General features: G+C 53.4%; 2 protein-coding genes across 2 annotated transcripts; one reads left to right on the forward strand and one right to left on the reverse strand.

The window, feature by feature from the left end:
- Positions 1 to 2949: 2949 nt before the first annotated feature.
- CIAO1 (cytosolic iron-sulfur assembly component 1) lies at positions 2950 to 7304 on the reverse strand. The gene is made up of 7 exons (XM_059078510.2): positions 6957 to 7304; positions 6228 to 6376; positions 5954 to 6065; positions 5757 to 5845; positions 5341 to 5542; positions 4603 to 4690; positions 2950 to 3709 (listed from the first exon to the last, which is right to left on the reverse strand). Exons 1-7 carry the CDS (start codon positions 7093 to 7095, stop codon positions 3469 to 3471), a joined length of 1020 nt encoding a protein of 339 aa, XP_058934493.1. The 5' UTR covers positions 7096 to 7304; the 3' UTR covers positions 2950 to 3468.
- TMEM127 (transmembrane protein 127) lies at positions 7085 to 19845 on the forward strand. Its single transcript, XM_059078515.2, has 4 exons — positions 7085 to 7559; positions 7991 to 8308; positions 17120 to 17284; positions 18294 to 19845. Exons 2-4 carry the CDS (start codon positions 8065 to 8067, stop codon positions 18599 to 18601), a joined length of 717 nt encoding a protein of 238 aa, XP_058934498.1. The 5' UTR covers positions 7085 to 7559; positions 7991 to 8064; the 3' UTR covers positions 18602 to 19845.
- The last annotated feature ends 648 nt before the right edge of the window (positions 19846 to 20493 follow it).

Consider the following 20493-nt stretch of genomic DNA (forward strand, 5'->3'; position numbering starts at 1 on the left):
TCTCGGACTTCCCTTGTGGCGCAGTGGTTAAGAATCCGCCTGCCTGCCGGTGCAGGGGACATGGGTTCAAGCCCTGGTCCGGGAAGATAGCACGTGCCGCGGAGCAACTAAGCCCATGTGCCACAACTACTGAGCCTGCGCTCTAGAACCCACGAGCCACAACTACTGAAGCCCACGCACCTAGAGCCTGTGCTCCGCAACGAGAGAAGCCACCGCGATGAGAAGCCTGCGCACCAGAGTAGCCCCCAGTCGCCGCAACTAGAGAAAGCCCGTGCGCAGCAACGAAGATGCAATGCAGCCAAAAAAAAAGTTTCCTTTCTCCAACCTAAGGATTATTTTCTTCAGCCAGTGAACTTGCTCACAAGTGAGTACTTCTAGAGGAGGAGGCTGCTCTTCAGTTGGGCTGCCACCTGCACCATTTCAGCACAGAGGGAACAGTGTCGGTAGCTTCTGTTCAGTCAGGCTTGTGCCCTTGGTCCCTTCCTCTGTATCTGCCCTACTGCAGGAACTAACTCTGAACTTTGCTGGAGAGATCAACAGGTTAGAGCTTTCTCAAGATCAGTAGTGTCCCGTCCCATAATGAGGCAGCACCAACTGGGTGCTTAAAACCGATTTTAAGATCCAGATCTACAAACTTTTTTCTCAAATTCTTGCCTTCTGGGGTTTATTAGGAATAAATGTGCAAAAAATTGGAAAAAGATTCTGAAGGGTAATTTCCCTAGGTTGGCAGTTTTCAAATTTAGTCTTAGTACCCGTTTACACTACAAAAAATTAAGAGCCCCAAACAGCCTTATTATCTGGGTTATAGCCATTGATGTTTATTTACTATAGTAAATGCATTTTAAAACAACAGTAACTTCTGTTAACTTTTTATGAAAAACAACTTCCAAAACAAATCCAGGGAGAAGAGTGGAATTTTACATTTTTTGCAGATCTCTTTCATGTCTGGCTTAATAGAAGACAGTTGGATTCTCATACCTGCTACAACAACCGGTTGTGTGTTGTGCTAAAGTAAAGCTGACTTCACAGAGATAGGAAGTTGGAAAAAGGAGTTTTTAAATAGGCTTCTCAGGTAATTGAGGCTGTGTGATGCTATGTCACCACTCCACAGGTGGTAGTTTCTTAAAGGCAATGTGGATCTGAAACCTTATCAATGAGCTTTTTATACTCTTACATTAAAACCCACTGGCCTTACACTTTTTTTTTTTCCTGCGATACGCGGGCCTCTCACTGTTGTGGCCTCTCCCGTTGCGGGGCACAGGCTCCAGAGGCGCAGGCTCAGTGGCCATGGCTCACGGGCCCAGCCACTCCGCGGCATGTGGGATCTTCCCGGACTGGGGCACGAACCTGTGTCCCCTGCATCGGCAGGCGGACTCTCAACCACTGCGCCACCAGGGAAGCCCTGGCCTTACACTTTTAATGAGTCTTACCCATAAGCGATTTTGTAACGTCATGCATTAGGCATTTGGAAAATGCTCATTCACTGAATTATGCAAATCTTCCAAATGTCAATACATTTCATCATACAGATCACGTTTGTTCATATCACCACCAGTCACTTCAGAAAAGCATTGAGAACATGTCAAGCTCATGGCGGCAATACAAGTTTTCAAAGATTCTAATTTTTGCTTGAAAGCTTTTATCATTGGCAACGCTATCAGTTTCCCTTGAAGTGAAAGGCTCATTCCATTCGTTTTCCGGAAAATGTCTCCCAAATAGCCAAGTCTAAATACCACAACTTGCTCGTTCTTTCACGTAGAAACGGTTATGCCATGAACAACACGGTTGATTCAGCTTACACCTGCACAACTGCTTTTCCTCAAGACATCCACACCTCAGTGCGCAGCAGGAGTGCTCGTGTGCGCTTCCGTCGTTGCAGAACATGAGCTGTATATGCTCAAGGGTCGAGATTTAATACAATTTATCTCTCATTAGTTCTACTGAGGACAGTTCTCAGGGAAGTTGGCAATTTTTTCACTGAGAGCAAGGCATGGAGACACGACTAGTATTTGCTGCCACTGTCTTGCTTCCTGCCCAGGCGCCAACTGCTGAAAAGATCTAGGGATTTCCAGTGACCGGCAGACGCCCATCTTGAGAACCACGGCTCTAGGTAGTGCCCCAGTTGTCTTTTCAAACTACGGTCATGATTTCTGTGGTGTAAAAAATCAAGTGAAGGCTGTGGGCTTGAAGACGGGCCTCACGTCAAAACCCACTTGGAAGTGCCTGTCAGAGGATAACGTGAGACTAAAGCACTGACTACCTGTGCCAGTGTTTCTCTCCCATTTTTTCATCATTATCGCCTTAAGGGGGGTTAACCGGCATCTTTTTACTACTCACCCCCACTATGAAAATCGAATACAACAGACCACAGCATATTTATTTACTGTGGTCCTTTTGAGGGCCACAAATTACTGTCTCTAAGATTTTTTTTTTGCCCCTCATCCAAGACTAATTTTCATCCCCACTGAGAATGCATGACCTGTGGCTACCAATAACTCTCCCTTCTAGGGGTCATGTCCTCCCCATTTATTTCTCAGCACTTCCTGGCTGTCAGCACAGCACATAGCACAGAAGGTACATTAAGGGTTTCGAAGGGAAAGCAGAGGTGTTTCTCGCTCTAAACCAACCTACATCAAAAAATTTCCTTCAGGCCTTCCCTGGTGGCGCAGTGATTAAGAATCCGCCTGCCAATGCAGGGGACACAGGTTCGAGCCCTGGTCCGGGAAGATCCCACGTGCCACGGAGCAACTAAGCCCGTGCACCACAACTACTGAGCCTGTGTATTAGAGCCCGTGTACTACAACGACTGAAGCCCGCACGCCTAGAGCCCGTGCTCCCCAACAAGAGAAGCCACTGCAATGAGAAATCTCACCGCAATAAAGAGTAGCCCCCCGCTCGCCACAACTAGAGAAAGCCCACCCGCAGCAACAAAGACCCAACACAGCCAAAAACAAAAGAACATTTCCTTCAGTATTGACTGAATGTCTTAAATGCAAGGGTTTGCCCAGAAATCGAGAAGGCAGGACCTACTTCAGAAAAGGACTCACCATGGAATTCTTTTAGATTGTGAATGTCCTTATAATATAAAACAGGACTTGGGACTCAGATGGATTATTTCTATCAAGCTTATAGTTTCAGAAAAGGCTGAGATACATCCCTCCTACATATAGATATGATGATTATAAATAGTATACTCACCACCACCTCCAAATTTAACACTGCCCTAAAGCAAGCAAAATCTGGCTTAAATACAATACACTGATGTTCTGTAGCTCTTTACCAAGGACTCCGTATCAAAGGAGGGGGAAAGAGTGAGTGGTTATGTGGCCTGCACTTCTGCCCAAGTCTGCATGGAGGAGGGGCCAAGTTAAAGGAAGGTCAGGGATGCTCCTCCGGGTCCTCTCAGGGGCTGGGAAAGTCTTATGACATTTTCTGGGGAACCATGATTCTGTCCAAAGTCAAGGTGGCTCAGAGGCCTTCAGACGGCTGATATTTCCAGAAGGCCAACTCTCCATCATCACTGCAGGAGGCCAGGAGCCCCCGCTCCTTGGGATTCCAGGCCACACAGTTGACATCCTGGGAATGGGCCTGAGGCACGTGGGCCGTCACGGAGAAGGTGGGCTGCTGCAGATCTGAGCCGGGCTCCTCCTCAAATACTCGGATGGCATCATCCCCACAGGCAGTAGCCAGGGCCCCTGTCAGCTGACACCTGGGATGAACATGTGCATCAGTGAGTACGCAGGTGGCTCCTCCCTCCCCAACCTGGCAAGTCAGATAGGAGAGGTTGGTCTGTAGCCCCCCTGGCCTGCTCCCGTCCCAAACTTCAGGCCTCAGCTGTAAGTATCTTATCGAAGAGCCTCCCTAACAAATATGTAGCCACAAACATCACCCCAAGCTTCAAGTGCTGCCATCTAGGTTTTCCTCCAATACAGTTAACCTAAAAAACTACATATAACTCTGAATTGCACTTTTCTCACTTGGAATAAGCAGTTTCCCTGTCATAGTCATAAAGTATTCTTTGACCATTTTTTTTTTAAGTGATATGAATTCTACCATACTTTTACTTGAGTCCCTATTTGCCATTCCCAAATGTTTGCTAATACAAATAAAACTTAGATGCACATCAGGTTTTTCCATTATTTAGGATTATTTCCTAGGGATAGATTCTCAGGGCCAGAACTGCCCTCTGATCGACTCTCCTGTATGAGTGGTGTCGTTTTTCTAGACTCCATAAAGGTAGAAACAGCCCTGTGGATTCATGGCTGGATTCTCCAGCCATGTATCCACAGTTTCAAGAATAAATATTTCTGGATGGTAGGTATGATGCTGTGTGACACCCAAAGGCTGGAACTGCCTTCATAGCCTGGAATCTTAACGTAGGTGCAGGCCTGGGTCTAAGCCTGTCCCCTGCTCCTGTGTACCCCAGACCAGCCAGCTCTGAGCCAGCATGGAGACAGTCTGGCCTGATCCGAAGACTTGAGGGTAGCTGCTCTCTATCCCCATGTATTCCCAAAGGTGAAAGGGAGCAGCACAGGCTTTTGACTTCTCTAAAATCTCTCCAATGGTTGGGGTGGCAGGGTGGAGGCGGTGGGGAGGTCTTACCAAGCGACATCGTAAATGGTCCTGGAGTGGAAGCCTGACAAGGTGCAGATACATTTCCAGCTAGGGTCAGAGCCGCTGCACGCCACCCCTGCATGACAGACTTCTCTTGAGCCTCAGGCATGTCCGTGTCCTGGGCACCTCAGGGGAGTATCTAGCCCGCCCCAGAGGAGACCCTAATTTGCTGCGCCCCACCCCACCCTCAGTCATGAGGCCTCATCTTCATTGCTCTGTCTCCGTCCTCACTGATCTGCCTTACACACTGCAGCCAGACTGGCGTTTTTGCAGCAGAATTCTGAGAAGGATATGTCCTGTTCCTCAAAACCCTTTTGCTGCCAACTACGTCTGATGGGTTATAGCCTGCCTTTTAAGGCCGCCCACCAGCCAGCCCAACCCACCTCATTTCTCTCCAAACCCTTTATGCTTATGCTCCATCGACACGAATCACTGTTGCTGGCGTTAAGTCTAGGCTGTCTTTACCTTCAATGCCTTTGCTCGTGCTGTTCGCACCTAGAATTCTCTTCTCGTGTTAAAATCCTACACACTCTTTCAAGTCCAGATGAAAGGGCCCCCATTGCTCAGACGCTCCCCTGACTCTTCCGGCACTCTACCTAGAGCCCTCTGGTGGCACACCTGCCTTTCTACCCCAGTTTCCTGTGACTCATCTACGTGTCTCAGCCCCTCAGTAGACTAAGCCTCGTCAGAGATGGGTCTTCCTTAGCTCCCGGGCTGGGCCCTCACCTTGCTCATTGCCTGGTAGATACTGGTGCCAGATGCGCACAGTACGGTCATCACTGCAAGAGGCCAGGCGCTGGCCAGTGGGGTCAAAGGCCAAGCTCCACACGGTGGATTCGTGGCCTTCGAGGGTGGCACAGCATACCCAGTCATCCTCTTCCTCCCGGTAGAGCTTCACTGTGTCGTCATAGCTGGCAGAGGCTAACAGCTGTGGGAGAGGCCAGGGAAAACACAGCACGTGTGTGTAGGGCCCAAGAAGTGTCTGTGGTTTCAACACTTCTCCCTCCCAGGACAGGAAGGGATTGATGTCTCTGGGTCACAGACAGAGATCCCTGGAAAAACCAGCTTGAGGCCGAACAGCACAAGGCTGGATACAACCCTCCACATCAGAATCCCTTCCCACCAAGAGATCTGACTCTTACCTCCTGGCTCGGGTGCCAAACCACATGCTTGACATCCTGTGTGTGAGAGTTGAGGACACTGACACATTCATACTCATCTTCTTCATCAACTGTGCAAGAGAAAAGAAAGGAGCCCTTGAGCTGACCGACCCTGTCAGGGACACAGGGGGAGATCTGGTGGCAGGTTCCCAACTGCATCTGGAGGGACCTGGACTCACCTTCCCAGACCCACACACTCTTATCTCGGCTGCAGGTGGCAAGGAGGTTGCCAGATGGGGCCCAGGCTACTGACTTGACCTCATTTTCATGGCCCTCCAGAGTGGTTACACACTGTGAACCAGGAAGAGGGAAAAGAATCAGCAGCAGCTAAGACCCCTGCGGTCCTTCTCACGGGCACAGCCCCACTGGCCCAGGTTGGCTCATGTTCCTTAACCACCCCTGGCTGCGGGGCGGGAAACAGGCAACAATCCTGGTCCCATCCAGCCCGGTTACCTCGAAGTCAGCATTCTTCTTCTTCCAAATGCAAGTGGTAGCATCAAAGCTGGCAGAGGCCAGGTAATTCCCACAGGGAGACCAGGCCACCTTCCGCACGGTGCGCTGGTGGCCTTCACAAAGGACAGATTTGCAGATCCAGCTGTCACCTAAAAGCAGAGGACAGGCCAGGCTCTGGAGCTGGGTGCACGAGAAGGTGCTGAAGCACTATCAATGTCATTGGGTAATGGGGACCGGTATTGGAGCCGAGCTGGGGGGCAAAGCTCCGTGGGTGTATTTAACAACATGCTTTCAGAAACTCAGTATATTAACTGACTCCACTTCCTCTGGAGGCATCCTTCTAAGACAAATCTAAGGAGTCACCCTCCCAATTTAAAACTGTCAATAGCACCCAAACGCCCTTGGGATAAAATTTAAACTTCATCATCTATAGCAAATTACTCTGCAAGCTACTTTCCTTCTTCTCTCCTCATTTTCCTACCTCAGCAACTATCACAATTCCCTCAACAGTTTCAGCCTATTGACATTTTAGCTTCTAGTATTTGCCGACTCCTTTGCCAGAAAAACCTTTCTCAGAGTGGCTAAGGAGGCCCCTCCAACCTCTCCCTTGGCCCGCGAACCCCGTCCAGGGTATGCCTGCCCCGCAGGCTGCGCACTCCCCGAGCCTGGCACCCACACCAAACGCACGTAGACCCCCTCGGCGGCAGCGGGCGCGCAGCCGGGCCTTACCCTCCCTGCCCCAAATGCGGACACTCCGGTCGCCCCCGCACGAGGCCAGCAGGGTTCCCGCGGGGTTCCAGGCCAGGAACCAGCAGCGGGAGTCCGGGTGCGCCAGAATACGTTTAAGCAACACCAGCGAGTCCTTCATGGCTGCCCGGCTCAGGAGGTGGCAGAGGTGAGCAGAGCCAGCCGCGCCGACTGCGGCTCCCACCAGGCAAATCCTCTTCCTCCTGAGGGCCGGGGTCCTCCTTGGAACTAAAGCACCCGCGGCTTCTGCCGTGCTGCCCTCTGGGAGTTGTAGTCGGCCTTTCACTCTCCCCTCCCCCACAGCTCCCCACCCCCATCGGAAAGCATCGCGGGACTGCCTGAAACTACAAGTCCCGTGAGGCCTTGCGCAGGGAGCCGGCGGCGCGCCCGGTCTGTGTAGCGAGCGGGGGACGGGGCGGGGAGCCGGAGGAGGCGGGGGCAGAGGTGGAGGAAGCCGGAAGTGGATCGGGGCCGGGTTGGTTCGGGCGTTGCGGGTTTGTGGCCTGGGATCGCTCGGACCGTGGCAGCTGAGGAGCCCGTGACGGGACGGAGCGACGCCATCCCTGCACTGAGGCCTGCTGACCGGTGAGGATCAGGAGTCGGTGAGGGGTGGGTCCTCTCTGGGCACAGGTCGCACCCCAGAGCGCTGTTCCCAGATCCTGGGTCCCCGATCCCTGCGGCCCAGCCTGGTCCTCCGCCCCTCGGCACCCTCTGGCCAAGACTCCTAGGCCGGGTCTCTCTTCCACCAGTAACAGATAACTCCGCCCCAGCCCCCCTCCCCACTCTGCTCTGCCAAGACCCAGCGGGCCCCCAAGCCCTCTCCGGGTCATCATCCTGCACCTCCGCAGCCCCACTCCAGGGACCCTGTCCCCGCCCCCCGAACCTCTGCAGTTCTCCTGTCTCTGCTCTGCCCTCGGTCCCACCCCCCCACCCCCATCCTCCGGTGTCGGCCCTGACAGCCTTGCGCCAGCCTCACTTCTGCGAACCCAGTGCGTTGCTCTCCTTCCTCCGGACAGGCAGGCTCTGTGCGCTCGGCGGAGGTCGGCGGCGACCAGCAGCGACCGCGGAGCGACGGCGGGCGGCCCCGGGCATGTACGCCCCCGGAGGCGCAGGGCTGCCTGGCGGGCGCCGGCGGAGGAACCCGGGAGGCAGCGCTCTGCCCAAGCAGCCGGAGCGTAGCCTGGCCTCGGCCCTGCCGGGTGCCCTGTCCATCACCGCGCTGTGCACTGCCCTCGCCGAGCCTGCCTGGCTGCACATCCACGGTGGCACCTGTTCCCGCCAGGAGCTGGGGGTCTCCGACGTGCTGGGCTCCGTGCACCCGGACCTGCTGAAAGGTGAGGGCGCTGCGCGCCGGCCCTCTTCTTTCTGGATGACAGGGCCTCCTCGGTAGGGTGCCGACTGGAGCTGAGATAGCCTGGGGCAGGCACTTGGTTGAAGGAAACAGCCCCATTCCTGCCTGGTGTTCATGCCCACCAGGTGGCTCTGTTTGGGGTCCAGCCCCTCATTAATTCTGATGTTATTCAGCCAAGCACCCACTCCTCAACGCCTTGCTAATCTGGACCGCTATTTTAGGCTTCTGCCGGGCGAAGGGCGCAGTATGTGGAGAGAAGATAAGGGTGCTAGACATCACAATTAGCTGTCTCCTTCTGAGGAGCCTCTGGGATACAGGAAGGTTTCTTTGGGACAGCCTGACTGATGGAGAAAAAGGAACTTTTAAATATGGCTAGATTTTAAAAGATGTTTTTGAGTTGTACAGTAATTTGATTGTTGTTAGAGACAAAGGGAGTCTATGGTATTTTCAGTAACCAGAAGTCAGTTCCATTGCCACCCTCAGTAAAACAATAGGAATTTGGCTCTTGGAACCCTCACAAGTGTGCCCGAATGAGGTAAGTTTGCTTTGTTTGTCATCCTGCTTCTCAGCCGGGGAGGCAGAGGAAAGGGGAAAGGGACCATGGTCTTTACTGGACCCAGGGGAGGCCTGTAGCTCATCCTGCCCACCCTGTCTGTAGTAATGAAGGTAAAGGCTGTGTGGTGGGGGGGGCAGGATGGCACTGCCTGGCTTTTACAGGGAAAATGGTCAGTGGATTCCAAACAGCCCTTAGTAACAGCGGAGTTCATTACCCCCAAGGCCTTTTGAACCATTCTTGAATGCTTTCTCCCTGTGCCATCCCTGGCTGTAATTCATTCCAGATGTTTACTGCCCCATGCATCAGAAGCTCATCCTGTTAGATGTCTTCACGTTGCCTTTTTACGGATTCAGGCACTGGGATTTGGTGAAAAGGTCAAGTTTTCCTTTGGAGAACTTGGATCATATATACCACTTTGGCAGGTGCGGCTGAAAAGCCGTATCCTTGTGGCCTAATCTTGTCTTTCTCTGAGAGTTCTCTTGCTGTTTTGCATTTCTCTTGAGTCTTTGAAGCTTTAGGATGATTTTGTAGAGAACAGGTTGGGGGCTTCTGGTTTGTTTCTAGATTTCACCTTGACGATAGCTTTCTCTGCATTGGCTCATGACGAGCAAAGTTATCCACATGATGGAGGCCGTGTGACATGCAGCTTTTTCTGTGGCGTGTAGCTGACGGCAGAAAGCCCATCAAGCTTGAGTTGAGTCTGGATGGTTTTTCCCTTAGCGCGTTCCCCTGCACTTGCCTTTTTTTGAGGAACAGCTGCCACCTTTCCACCGTTTCACCCAGACCTTGGCAGCTGATCCCCTGGTGGTCAGTGTTTCAAGGGCTTGGCGTCATTTCCAAACTGGGAGAGAGCTCACGATGCTTCTCTGTTTCAGATCATTCCTAGGGAGGCTCGTAAAATTCATGCCATGAGGGGAGGGGCCATCTGATCCCATGTCCTCATTCTAAAGGTCCAGGAAACTGGTGTCTCAGAGAAGTGAAGTGATCTCTCCAGGGTCACACGGCTGGGAGTGGCATAGCTGAGTGTACCTCACCGTTGACTCCAGTTTCAAGTGACGCTGTCTCGTTTATGTTTCTTAACCTTTGCTTTACTTCAGCCGTCATAAGGAATGATCTCATGGTCATTCAGTCCACTCTGGCGTGCATCCTTGTCAAAGCCATGTCAAAAATAAGAATAAATTCTTGGGGGCTTCCCTGGTGGCGCAGTGGTTGAGAGTCCGCCTGTCGATGCAGGGGACACGGCTTCATGCCCTGGTCTGGGAGGATCCCATATGCCGCGGAGCGGCTGGGCCCGTGAGCCATGGCCACTGGGCCTGCGCGTCTGGAGCCTGTGCTCCGCAAGAATAAATTCTTGGTGCAGTTCTCCTTTCTTTACATATATATTTACCTTTTCTGAGAAATTATCCAGGCCAGGTTTTGTCTTTTATAAAACACGTTGCCTTCACCTTTACATTATGCCCGTTCGTGTGTTTAGGGATCTTAACCCATGAATAGTTTCGGCCTGGTTTTCCTTGGCCATCTTCTTGGCCATTACAAGCTGGGAACACTTGGTGTCCATTAATAAAGGAGTTGACAGTGGTACCTCATGAGCTACCACAGAAGGCAAGGAATCCAAGGGTCCCTGTTTCTCTTCTTCTTTGTACCGGTTGGTTTTTTGGTGCCCAGTGGGCCTTCAGATGTATGCTATTCTGTGGGATTGTGGTGAGCCTAAGGGCCTGGCAGATATCCTAGCATGGAAGCCTGGGATATTCCCCATCTCAGGAGGGAGCAGAGCTGTGGGGCACAGATCCGGTGCCTGTAGATGCTTCCAGAGGGAGAACAGACTCTGCCAGGTCTCTGCAGGCGACAGGGAGCGGCCAGGGCCAGCAGGCTTTGGGACGGTGTCTTCCCATTTCTTGGCCCCCTGCCCGAGTGCCAGGCATTGTGCTAAACCCACTTCACACCTGGCTGTAGTGTCTCCTAAGCAACATCTTTATTTGTGTGGTTTTTGTTTTTGTTTTTGTTTTTGTTTTTGCGGTACGCGGGCCTCTCACTGTTGTGGCCCCTCCCGTTGCGGAGCACAGGCTCCGGACGCGCAGGCTCAGCGGCCATGGCTCGCGGGCCCAGCCGCTCCGCGGCATGTGGGATCTTCCCGGACCGGGGCACGAACCCATGTCCCCTGCATCGGCAGGCGGACTCTCAACCACTGCGCCACCAGGGAAGCCCAACAACATCTTTATTTGGTAGGGACTGTCATGATCCCACCCCCCACCCCAACACACACACAAACACACACACATGTCTCAGGCTCAGGGAGGTCAGGTCATTTGCTCAGGGACACACAGCTAATTTGAGTGGCATGGACTCCACTCTCACCACTGTACCTTAGCGCACATTGGGCTTCTTTCTCCTTCCATCAGAGCTGTCCCAGGCCTCTTATTTCCCCATTCTAGTTGAGTTTTTATCACAAGCCTGGGCAAAGCTGCGCTTTTTATTCCTCATCGCCTTACGTTGGTGAGCTGAGGCAAAGCCACTCATCCTCCCGCTGTCATTCCCAAAGCCCTGAAGGCTTTAACAAATGCAGTCGGCTTAAAGGATCCACCAGGGCTTCCCTGGTGGTGCAGTGGTTGGGAGTCCGCCTGCCGATGCAGGGGACACGGGTTCGTGCCCCGGTCCGGGAAGATCCCACATGCCGCGGAGCGGCTGGGCCCGTGAGCCGTGGCCGCTGAGCCTGCGCGTCCGGAGCCTGTGCTCCGCAATGGGAGGGGCCACAACGGTGAGAGGCCCACGTACCACAAAAAAAAAAAAAAGAAAAAAATGATCCACCAGAATTCTGCCACTGCCCTGGGCCCAGGGGGCAGGCAGAGATGTGCCCAGACTGAGAGTGGCCCCCAGCAGGGGAGCCCAGAGAATCACTCCTTCCGAGCCCCAGTCCCTCTCTGCCTCTCAAGCATGCCCAGCAAAGGGCAGCAGGGACCACGGCCTCAGGAAGCATCTCTGGAGAATGAGGGAGTCGAGGATGTGAAGTCAGGGGAATCATGGTTGACAGCAAGCCACGGGAAGATCAAGGGCCTTCCAGGAAGGGCCGGAGTGTCTGAGGGGCGGTGACCGATGCAGCTGGCGTTTCCCGATCCCGTGGGGCCTGTCCGCAGAGGCAGGTGGGCTAGGACCATCGGTAATCTGTGGGATGACCCAGCCAGGCCCTGGAGGGCCCTCTTGGAGTCTTGTGTCAGAAACCTTGGTTGGAAAAAAAAAGTCACACTGGGGAGTGGCTGCGCAGGTGGGTGCTGGAAGGACTGGGGCCCCCGGGGATGTGCCTCTGACTCAGCGACTCCAGTGAGGGGGGGAAATAGGAGACGGGACAGAAGGGAACTGGCCAGAAGCCACTTTAAGCGTCCTGCCTGCAGCCCTTTTGGGTCAGGAGGGGTGAGAGCCATGGGCAGGTAGACATGAAGAGCCAGGGCCTTCAAAACAAATCCAGCCCAGTGACTTACCAATGACCTTGGGCAAAGTCATTTCCTTGGGATCCTATTATACAGCAGCTGCCTTCTTCCCCAGTGACTGGAGGGGACAGTCAAGCAATAGTTACCAAAATAAACAGGCCACAGCACAACTGGAGGGTAGGATGCATTCTGTCTTACTGGAGTGTAGTGGATGCACCACTGTTTTGGTTTTTTTTAAACAATTTTTGTTTGTTTGTTTATTTGTTTGACTGTGTCACACGGCCTGTGGGGTCCTAGTTCCCCGACCGGGGGTCAAACCTGGGCCCCTAGCGGTGCAGCACGGAGTCCTAACCACTGGACCACCAGGGACTTCCCTGCACCACTGGTTTGAATTTAAAATTAGGACCCTGCCCATGTGCCATTCCTCTCCACAAATAAAATAACACACACGTAACATCTGAGGATTTTGCTTCTCTTTGGCGGCCCTCTCAATGGAGCAGGTATTCATTGCCCTTTCTGCCATACTGACGTCTGACAGGGAGGAAAGAAAGAGACATTGAGATCGCGACCCCAGGAGAGTCCGGGCTGGGTTCTAAGCGTGTCAGGGATCACGCTGCCTGTCTTCCCTGCGTGCTCTGAGACCGCTGTGGGATGTAGGGTAGGTTCCTGGGGTATCTATTAGCATCACTCCAAGGAAAGTCCCCACTTGACTTCCCCGCTGAGCCTGAAGCTTTGCTCAGAGCTTTGGAGTAGACAAAGGCAGAAGGCGTCACGTAGAAACAAAACCTGTTTGAACTGTGTGTCCAAAGCCCCTTCTCGACTGCATCATCAGCCTGGTGGCACAGGCCCTCAGTCTGGCATTAGTGGGCTCCTCCTTTGGCCCACACTGGCTGGCGTGTGTGTGGACGGGGCAGTCTCGGTGTAAGGAGGAAAGGCACGCCAGAGAAGAGACACTGCTGTGGCCGCCCAGCGCAGAGGGAGTGGGGCGGCTCATCCCCGGCACTTTGTGATTTGACTCTCCCCACGCACCCCTGTGCAGGTGGGGCAGGTGTTATAGTTTCCCTTTGACAAGGTGAGCGTAGAGGCCAAGGGCATTCAGTGACTTGCTCAAGGTGACATATAATCTGTGGGAGGGCTAGGATAGGGTGCCAAGCCCAGTGACTTCTGCTTTTAAGAGCCAGACTCTGGTGACTGCAGAAGCTCTGACCACACCCAGCAGGTTTTGCCCACTAATTCCCAGTGTGAGCTCCTTTTATTGCTTAACGACCCAAACCTTCTCTGCCTAGAAGAGATTTCATGCTTCCGGCTTCCCTTAGTGAGCTCAGCAGCTGCTGGCACTGACGATGGCTCTTCCAGCATTCGTAGCCACTTTTGACCTTTCATTCAAATACAGCTCTTTAGGATTTGATTGATTAGCTCCATCGGGGAAAAATTAAAACGGCTAACTCTGGAGCTTGGTGATTGGGAGCTTCATGATGCGATGGAGCCTGACCTGGATTTGGAGTCCAGCTCTGTGCCGTGTGACCTGCAGGAAGTCACTTAACCTCCTGGAGCCTCCAGTTCCTCATCTGAACCATTTGATGAATCCCCCAGAGTGGCGTGAGGCTTAACTAAGATAACGTTTGCCCCATCTGCGTGCACAGGCAGGAATACCTGGAGGGGCACACGAGAAACTGCCAGCAGTGTTTGTCTCTTGGGAGGGGCAGCTAGACATCCGTGCAAGTCTTCCTTATTACTAAGATAAGTGTATTCTGAAACATAAGACACAGAAGTGTATCCAGTGGCTGTACGTTTTAAAGGATGATAATCAAATGAACATCCTATTCTCACTGATGCAGCCAAAGAGAGTATCTTTGAAGCCTTGTGTGTTACATTTTTCAGTTAAAACTGGCTGCTAAATTAAAACTGAGTTGAGGGCTTCCCTGGTGGTGCAATGGTTCAGAATCCGCCTGCCAACGCAGGGGGCACGGGTTCGAGCCCTAGTCCGGGAAGATCCCACATGCCACGGAGCAACTAAGGCCGTGCACCACAACTACCGAGCCTGTGTTCTAGAGCCCGCGAGCCACAACTACTGAGCCCACGTACCACAACTACTGAGGCCCGCGCACCTAGAGCCTGTGCTCTGCAACAAGAGAAGCCACCGCAATGAGAAGCCCGCGCACCGCAACAAACAGTAGCCCCCGCTCGCCGCCACTAGAGAAAACCCGCGCGCAGCAGCGAAGACCCAATGCAGCCAAAAATTAAATAAATGAATAAATGAATAAATTTTAAAAAAACAACACTGAGTTGACTTTAAGTACTACAATTAAAGCATCACTCAGAGGGCCTGGTCACGTTGAGTTATGCTGGAGGAATCTGAACGCGGCCTGCTGCAGAGCGGGAGTGTGATGTAAGCCCCTATACGCTGCCACTCACAGGTTATTCTTGGAAGCACTAGAAGAACACTTTCGTCCTGCCACGTGCCATGTGGACCCCAGAAGAACTGTCTCAGAGAGCTTTTAGCAATATTCAGAGTGCAGCCGGGAGACAGCCCTCGTCTCCAGGAGCTTTGGTTTCAGAGAGGCGCTGTGGGTTTCTAGACCCCTTCAGGCCCGCGGGGCCAGATTAAATGGAGGCTGGACCTGGTTGCTGGCAGAGCTAATGCACAGGCAAGCCTCCTAGCAGCAGGCGATCACTCAGGCTGGATGATTGGGCCCCAAAACAGATGGTTAGCTGACAAGAGAGTGACAGGTAGCCCTGAAGCCACATCAAGACGTATGAATCCTGTGTGGGCTCAGGCAACATCTGCCTGGTGAATTCTGAGCCTCAGGAGGCAGGGAGTGCGTGCTGTCACAAAGGCCCAGGGCCTCTGCATGTCTGGTCTGGTTTTAGTGCGTGGGAGCCTGCGCCCTCTGTCTAGGACCCCATGGTGGCGATCAATGTCGGTTGGTTTGGGTCTGCTTTGTTGATCTCAGGTGCCCTCCCCAGGTTTTTGGACTCTTCTTCATCCGTTCACCTCCCTCTAGGTCCAGGATCAGTGTTTCTTGGGGTGTAAGCCTTAGGCCCCCTGCGCTGCTGATAAAAATCCAGATTCCTAGGCCCTGCTCCAGACCAAGAGCTCAGAATCTCTGGAGCTTGGGAACACGCTCTCAACCAGCACCCCGGTGATTCTCCCGTGCACGAGAGAGTGATAACCACTGTCCAACAGCCTCTCAGCCTGAGATCAAAACTCAGGAAAGCCCAGCAGGCCAGGCTCCTGAGGAGAACTTTCAGCCAATAAAGCTTGTGGTTCCCCACCTCCAAAAAAAAAAAAAAACTCAGGAAAGGAGCCTACAGTGTAAGTCTGCCAGCCCTCTTCAAATTTTCCCAAATCACTTGGTGACCCATGGCCTAAATAAAAGAAGAACTTGCCAGTGGCTGAATAGAGGAAGTTAAGGCCCATTTCCTACTTTTTATCAAAGCTTAAAATGGTATCTTTTTGGACCAGCCTTTATTCTGTCCGTGTGTTTCTAGAACTATGGCAGTTTGCGTAGATATCAAAGGGAACTGACAGTGTGGTCTAGATGGAATTTTTTTAAAAAAAAGAAAAAAGGAAAGAATGGCATTTAAGTCCTAGAGGGAAATGTAGGTTGCTTGATGTGTCTGGTGTGTAGATGTCATCCTGGTATCTTTCACTGTGAACCTGGGGGCTCTTTACACTTTGAATGTTGGGTCTCCTGTTTTAGTATCTTCCTTTTTCTTGGTTCATTCCCTCATTTTGGTAGAGAGAGCACCCCCCAATGGCTTTGCCCTCATTTTAGAAGGTATTTGGGGCTGTCAGATTCTGAGCCTTGCAGGCTTTTGTGGTGTAAACCTAGTTGCTTCTTAGCTTTTCCCATTTCCGGCTTATACTTCAGTTTATCTATTCTGTCAAATCAGTTCTAGTTCTGAGTACCGTTACTTCCCAGCTTCCAGAATTTTGTTTGGCCTTTCTTCTCTTTGTGTGGGTTTATGTCTTAATTTTTTTTTCTTTTGTTTTAATAGGGTTCGGGGAGAGAGCAAAAATAAATGTGGAGGTCCAGTCCACCAGCTTTCCCCATCTATTTAGTCCTCTCTTATAATTACAAGGCTCTCTAAACTGCCTCAGCTTCTTTTTGAACAAAAGCGTTGTTAATGAGTGACTGGATAGAGAATGGACTTGAATGGGCCTCTGGCCTTCGTCCCTTTGGCTGTCTCAGCTCAGAGGTCAATAGGCTTTTCCTGCCAGCCCAAAGCCTGCTTTAGCAGAATGGGTTAACATGTCTGATTAATTGTCAGGATCCTTAAAAATGGTTAGGAGAGCGTGGCAAGTACAGTTAACCCTTGAACAACAATGGGGTTAGGGATGCTGACCCTCCCAGCAGCTGAAAATCTGTGTATAACGTGTGTAATTTATAGTTGGCCCTCCGGATCCGTGGTTCCACATTGCAGATTTAACCAACCCCGATCGTGTAGTACCGTAGTATTTACTATTGAAAAAGAAGTCCACATGTAAGTGGGCCCTCACCGTTCAAACCCATGCTGTTCAAGGGTCAACCGTACACTGAAGTGGAGCCCTGCACTTGGACTAGTCTTGTTGGAAAGGGAGGAAGGACTCGAGGCACATGGGAGCGGTGACCCAGGGGTCCTTGTCTTCGAATAGGGAGGCTCCTCCACCCCCTCTGCAGTCCCACTGGGAGTAGGAGCTGAGACCACGCCCTCCCTCCAGTCCTCCCCTGGCTCGCCGGGCCTGTGGTGGGGGGGAGAATTCCTCCCAGGTGGGGACTTCCTGCCCCAGGGTGTTGCCTGGGACCCTGAGGATTTGGTTCTCCCCCTACAGATTTCTGCATGAATCCCCAGACAGTCCTGCTCCTGCGGGTCATCGCCGCCTTCTGCTTCCTGGGCATCCTGTGTAGTCTCTCCGCCTTCCTTCTGGATGTCTTTGGGCCCAAGCATCCAGCCCTGAAGATCACCCGTCGCTATGCCTTTGCCCACATCCTCACAGGTAAGCTCGGGCTACTCCCAGTGGGGGAGGAACTGCCACAGGGTAGGGGCGGCATCCTGTCTGGAGTTGCAGGTGGGGGCGAAGGGGTGTCATGAGCAGACACTGTTCCCGATGCTCATTTCAGCTCTAGCCTTTCACAGAGCACCGGAGTGTGAGAGCAGCTTGCTTCCGTCATTTGCACGTATGCCTGCCAGGACCACAAACCCACTCAGCTGAGCTGTAGGGAGAGAATATTGTTAGGATTTACATCATGGCTTTCTAAGAACAGGATATGAAGCTCAGCCAGGCTCGTGGGGCCTGGAAGGAGTAAGGGAGGAACTACAGTGTCTCACTGTGTCTCCCTGGAGTACATGGTCTCAGATTCTCTCTCCTCCCTCTTCCTGCGTCCCTGCAGACCAGGCTTCTCTGCTCATACGAGGCTTCTCTCCTCCCTCGTGATGGGGCTGTTGTGTTGATTTGCCCTAGGTATCAGCGACTCCAGCTCCCAAACTGCACGACCTTGTCTGTTCCTCTTGAAGCACCCAATGACTTCTAGCAGCCCTAGTATCCCAATTCCAAATTCTTTTTTCTTTAAATATGTATTTATTTGGCTGCGCCAGGTCCTAGTTGTGGCACGTGGGATCTTCATTGCCACGTGTGGGATCTTTAGTTGTGAAGTGGGCTCTTTAGTTGTGGCATGTGGGATCTTTAGTTGTGGCACACGGGATCTAGTTCCCTGACCAGGGATCGAACCCGGGCCCCCTGCATTGGGAGCACAGAGTCTTAACCTCTGGACCACCAGGGAAGTCCCCAATCACAAATTCTTAAGACAGAGAGAATCTAGTTGGCCCGGGTGGGGTCAGGCCTCTGTCTCCCACCTCGGCCACAAGAGCTCCCCCTTGCAGTGTCTGGGACCAGGCAGGTTCTCTGAAAATGGGGTTTGGGTAGAGAGACTGCAGTTGGTTCCTCAAGCATCCCGGCTGCGGGGTGCCTGCTAGCCCCCTTTCTCTGCTCTCCCTCTGTCCCCCAGTCCTGCAGTGTGCCACCGTCATCGGTTTTTCTTACTGGGCTTCCGAACTCATCCTGGCCCAGCAGCAGCAACATAAGAAGTACCACGGTTCCCAGGTTTATGTCACCTTTGCTGTTAGCTTCTACCTGGTGGCAGGCGCGGGCGGGGCCTCAATCCTGGCCACAGCAGCCAACCTCCTGCGCCACTACCCCACGGAGGAAGAGGAGCAGGCGCTGGAGCTGCTCTCGGAGATGGAGGAGAACGAGCCCTACCCGGCGGAGTACGAGGTCATCAACCAGTTCCAGCCGCCCCCGGCCTACACACCCTAGTGCCAGCCGTGGGCCCTCCTCCTTGGCAGCCCTCCCCACTCTGCAGCGCCCTCCACACCCAGAGGTGCTCCTTTCCCCAGCGGGCCTCACCGGGAGGCTCCGGACCGTCTTCACCAACCTTCCCCGGGAGAGACTCTGCCTTTAGCGTTGTTCCTGGATCCCCACTCTCAAAACCTGGGGTTCACTGGTTTTAGATAACGGCACTGTTTCCCTTCTTTCCACCCCCCTCTCGTTCCGCGGTCACTCGTCATTACCAACCAGGGATGGTCGTACACGTTTTCCCCCTTCGTGGGCCCTGTCTCTGAGACTGAGGCTTTCCTTGGGGAGCTGTTGACAGTGGACGGTCCCCGCTAGAAGAGGCGTCCACGGGGCCCAAGGGAAAGGGGACCGTGGGCTGCGGGCTTGCCTCCTAGCTGTCCACGTGTGCCCCGCGGCCTAGCTCTGGGCTGAGCCCTGCCCCGGCCCCCTCTGGGAGTGCCCAGTACCGGGCTGCCCGCTCTGTGGAATTCTCTGCACTTTAGTCTTTGGACTGCCTGTCACGTGTGTTCTGGTTCTGCAGGGAGAAGGGGTGGCTTCTGGGAAGCGGAGCATGTGCTCTCCCCGACCCGTCCCTGCCTGGTGGCCGGCGCCCCGGCGTGAGCCTGAGGCCCCCCCGGAAAGGATCAGTGTGAAGGGGGCCAAATCTCCCCAGCCCTGTCACCTTTTAAAATGTGAGTGGTTTTAAAAGGGAAAAACAAAACTGAGCAACAGCACCAATACTCTCTTTTTAAACTAGCGACAAGACTGTCATCGTCGTCCTTCAGCTATTTGTCCCGTCCCTTCTGGCCCTGCAATGTTTGGGGCCCGCACACCCTCCCAGCCCCCGGTAGTTCCTCCCCGAATCCCTCCTGGCAGAATGCAGCCCTCCTCCCTTGCTCCCTCCTCCCAGTGACCGTGGCTCCCTGCGGCCTCCCTCTGGAACCCAGAGCCACATCGGCCTGGCTGGCTGGCCAGCGTGGTGCTCCTCAGGACCGCGGCACTGAGACGTAACCTGGCCTCCGTGCAGGAACAGGGGCCGCAGCAGGGCGGGGAGCCCGCCGCTCTCCACGTAGGAACTGCAACCGGGGGGGGCCCTGCTGCATGAGGTGTCAGAACCCCCTGTCAGGCGAGCGGCCCCGGCTATGCCCTTCAGGCTCAGTGTGTCCCCTAGACTGTGACCTGCCGCCCCTCTCCCCTTCTCGAATGTACTCTGGTCTTACAGTGTGCTACCGGCTCTTTCTTGCCTGGCCATCACTCCGGCTGTTCTGTTGGCCACACGTGGCTCTGGATCGGCTGAATTTTCTGCCCTGAGATATGGGGCATAAAGTGGGAGAAACCGGAGAGACCCATGGTGTGGATGCAAATGGCCATGCTTCTTTGGAATCAGTGTCCAGCGTTAAGCCAACAAGCAGACGGATCCCCGTGCCCTTCACAGGCGATAGACAGAGTAAGACTGGAGAACGGGCACCATGGTTGACCTGTGGCTAGACAGGGGCTGTCATGTCCCTTGTCCTTCTTTGGCCAGACTGCCTGAGGACGTCTGGACAGACGCCTGTGTCGGTGGTGAAGGCCATGTCTGCGCCTGAGTGAGCGGCCACGTGGGGTTCACTGCGATGCCAAAGTGTGGCCCGTGGTGACTCTCACACTCTTCTAGACTCTTCTCTTAGGCAAGAAAGACCGCCGTGTGATACCTGAGCACAAAGCCAAGGAGCTAAATTAAGTCTTGACTTGCTGTAGAGTCTGAGTTTGGCAGATTTCCAGGGTGCAGCCAGCTGTCTCTGACCCTGGGGGTCTGAGCAGGCAGGCCAGGAGACCGGGCACCGAACACGCATGCCAAAGTGACCGGTCATCTCATGAGGACCCAGACATGACCC

This window comes from Kogia breviceps, chromosome 11 (genome assembly GCF_026419965.1).
Source record: "Kogia breviceps isolate mKogBre1 chromosome 11, mKogBre1 haplotype 1, whole genome shotgun sequence".
NCBI lineage: Eukaryota > Metazoa > Chordata > Mammalia > Artiodactyla > Physeteridae > Kogia > Kogia breviceps.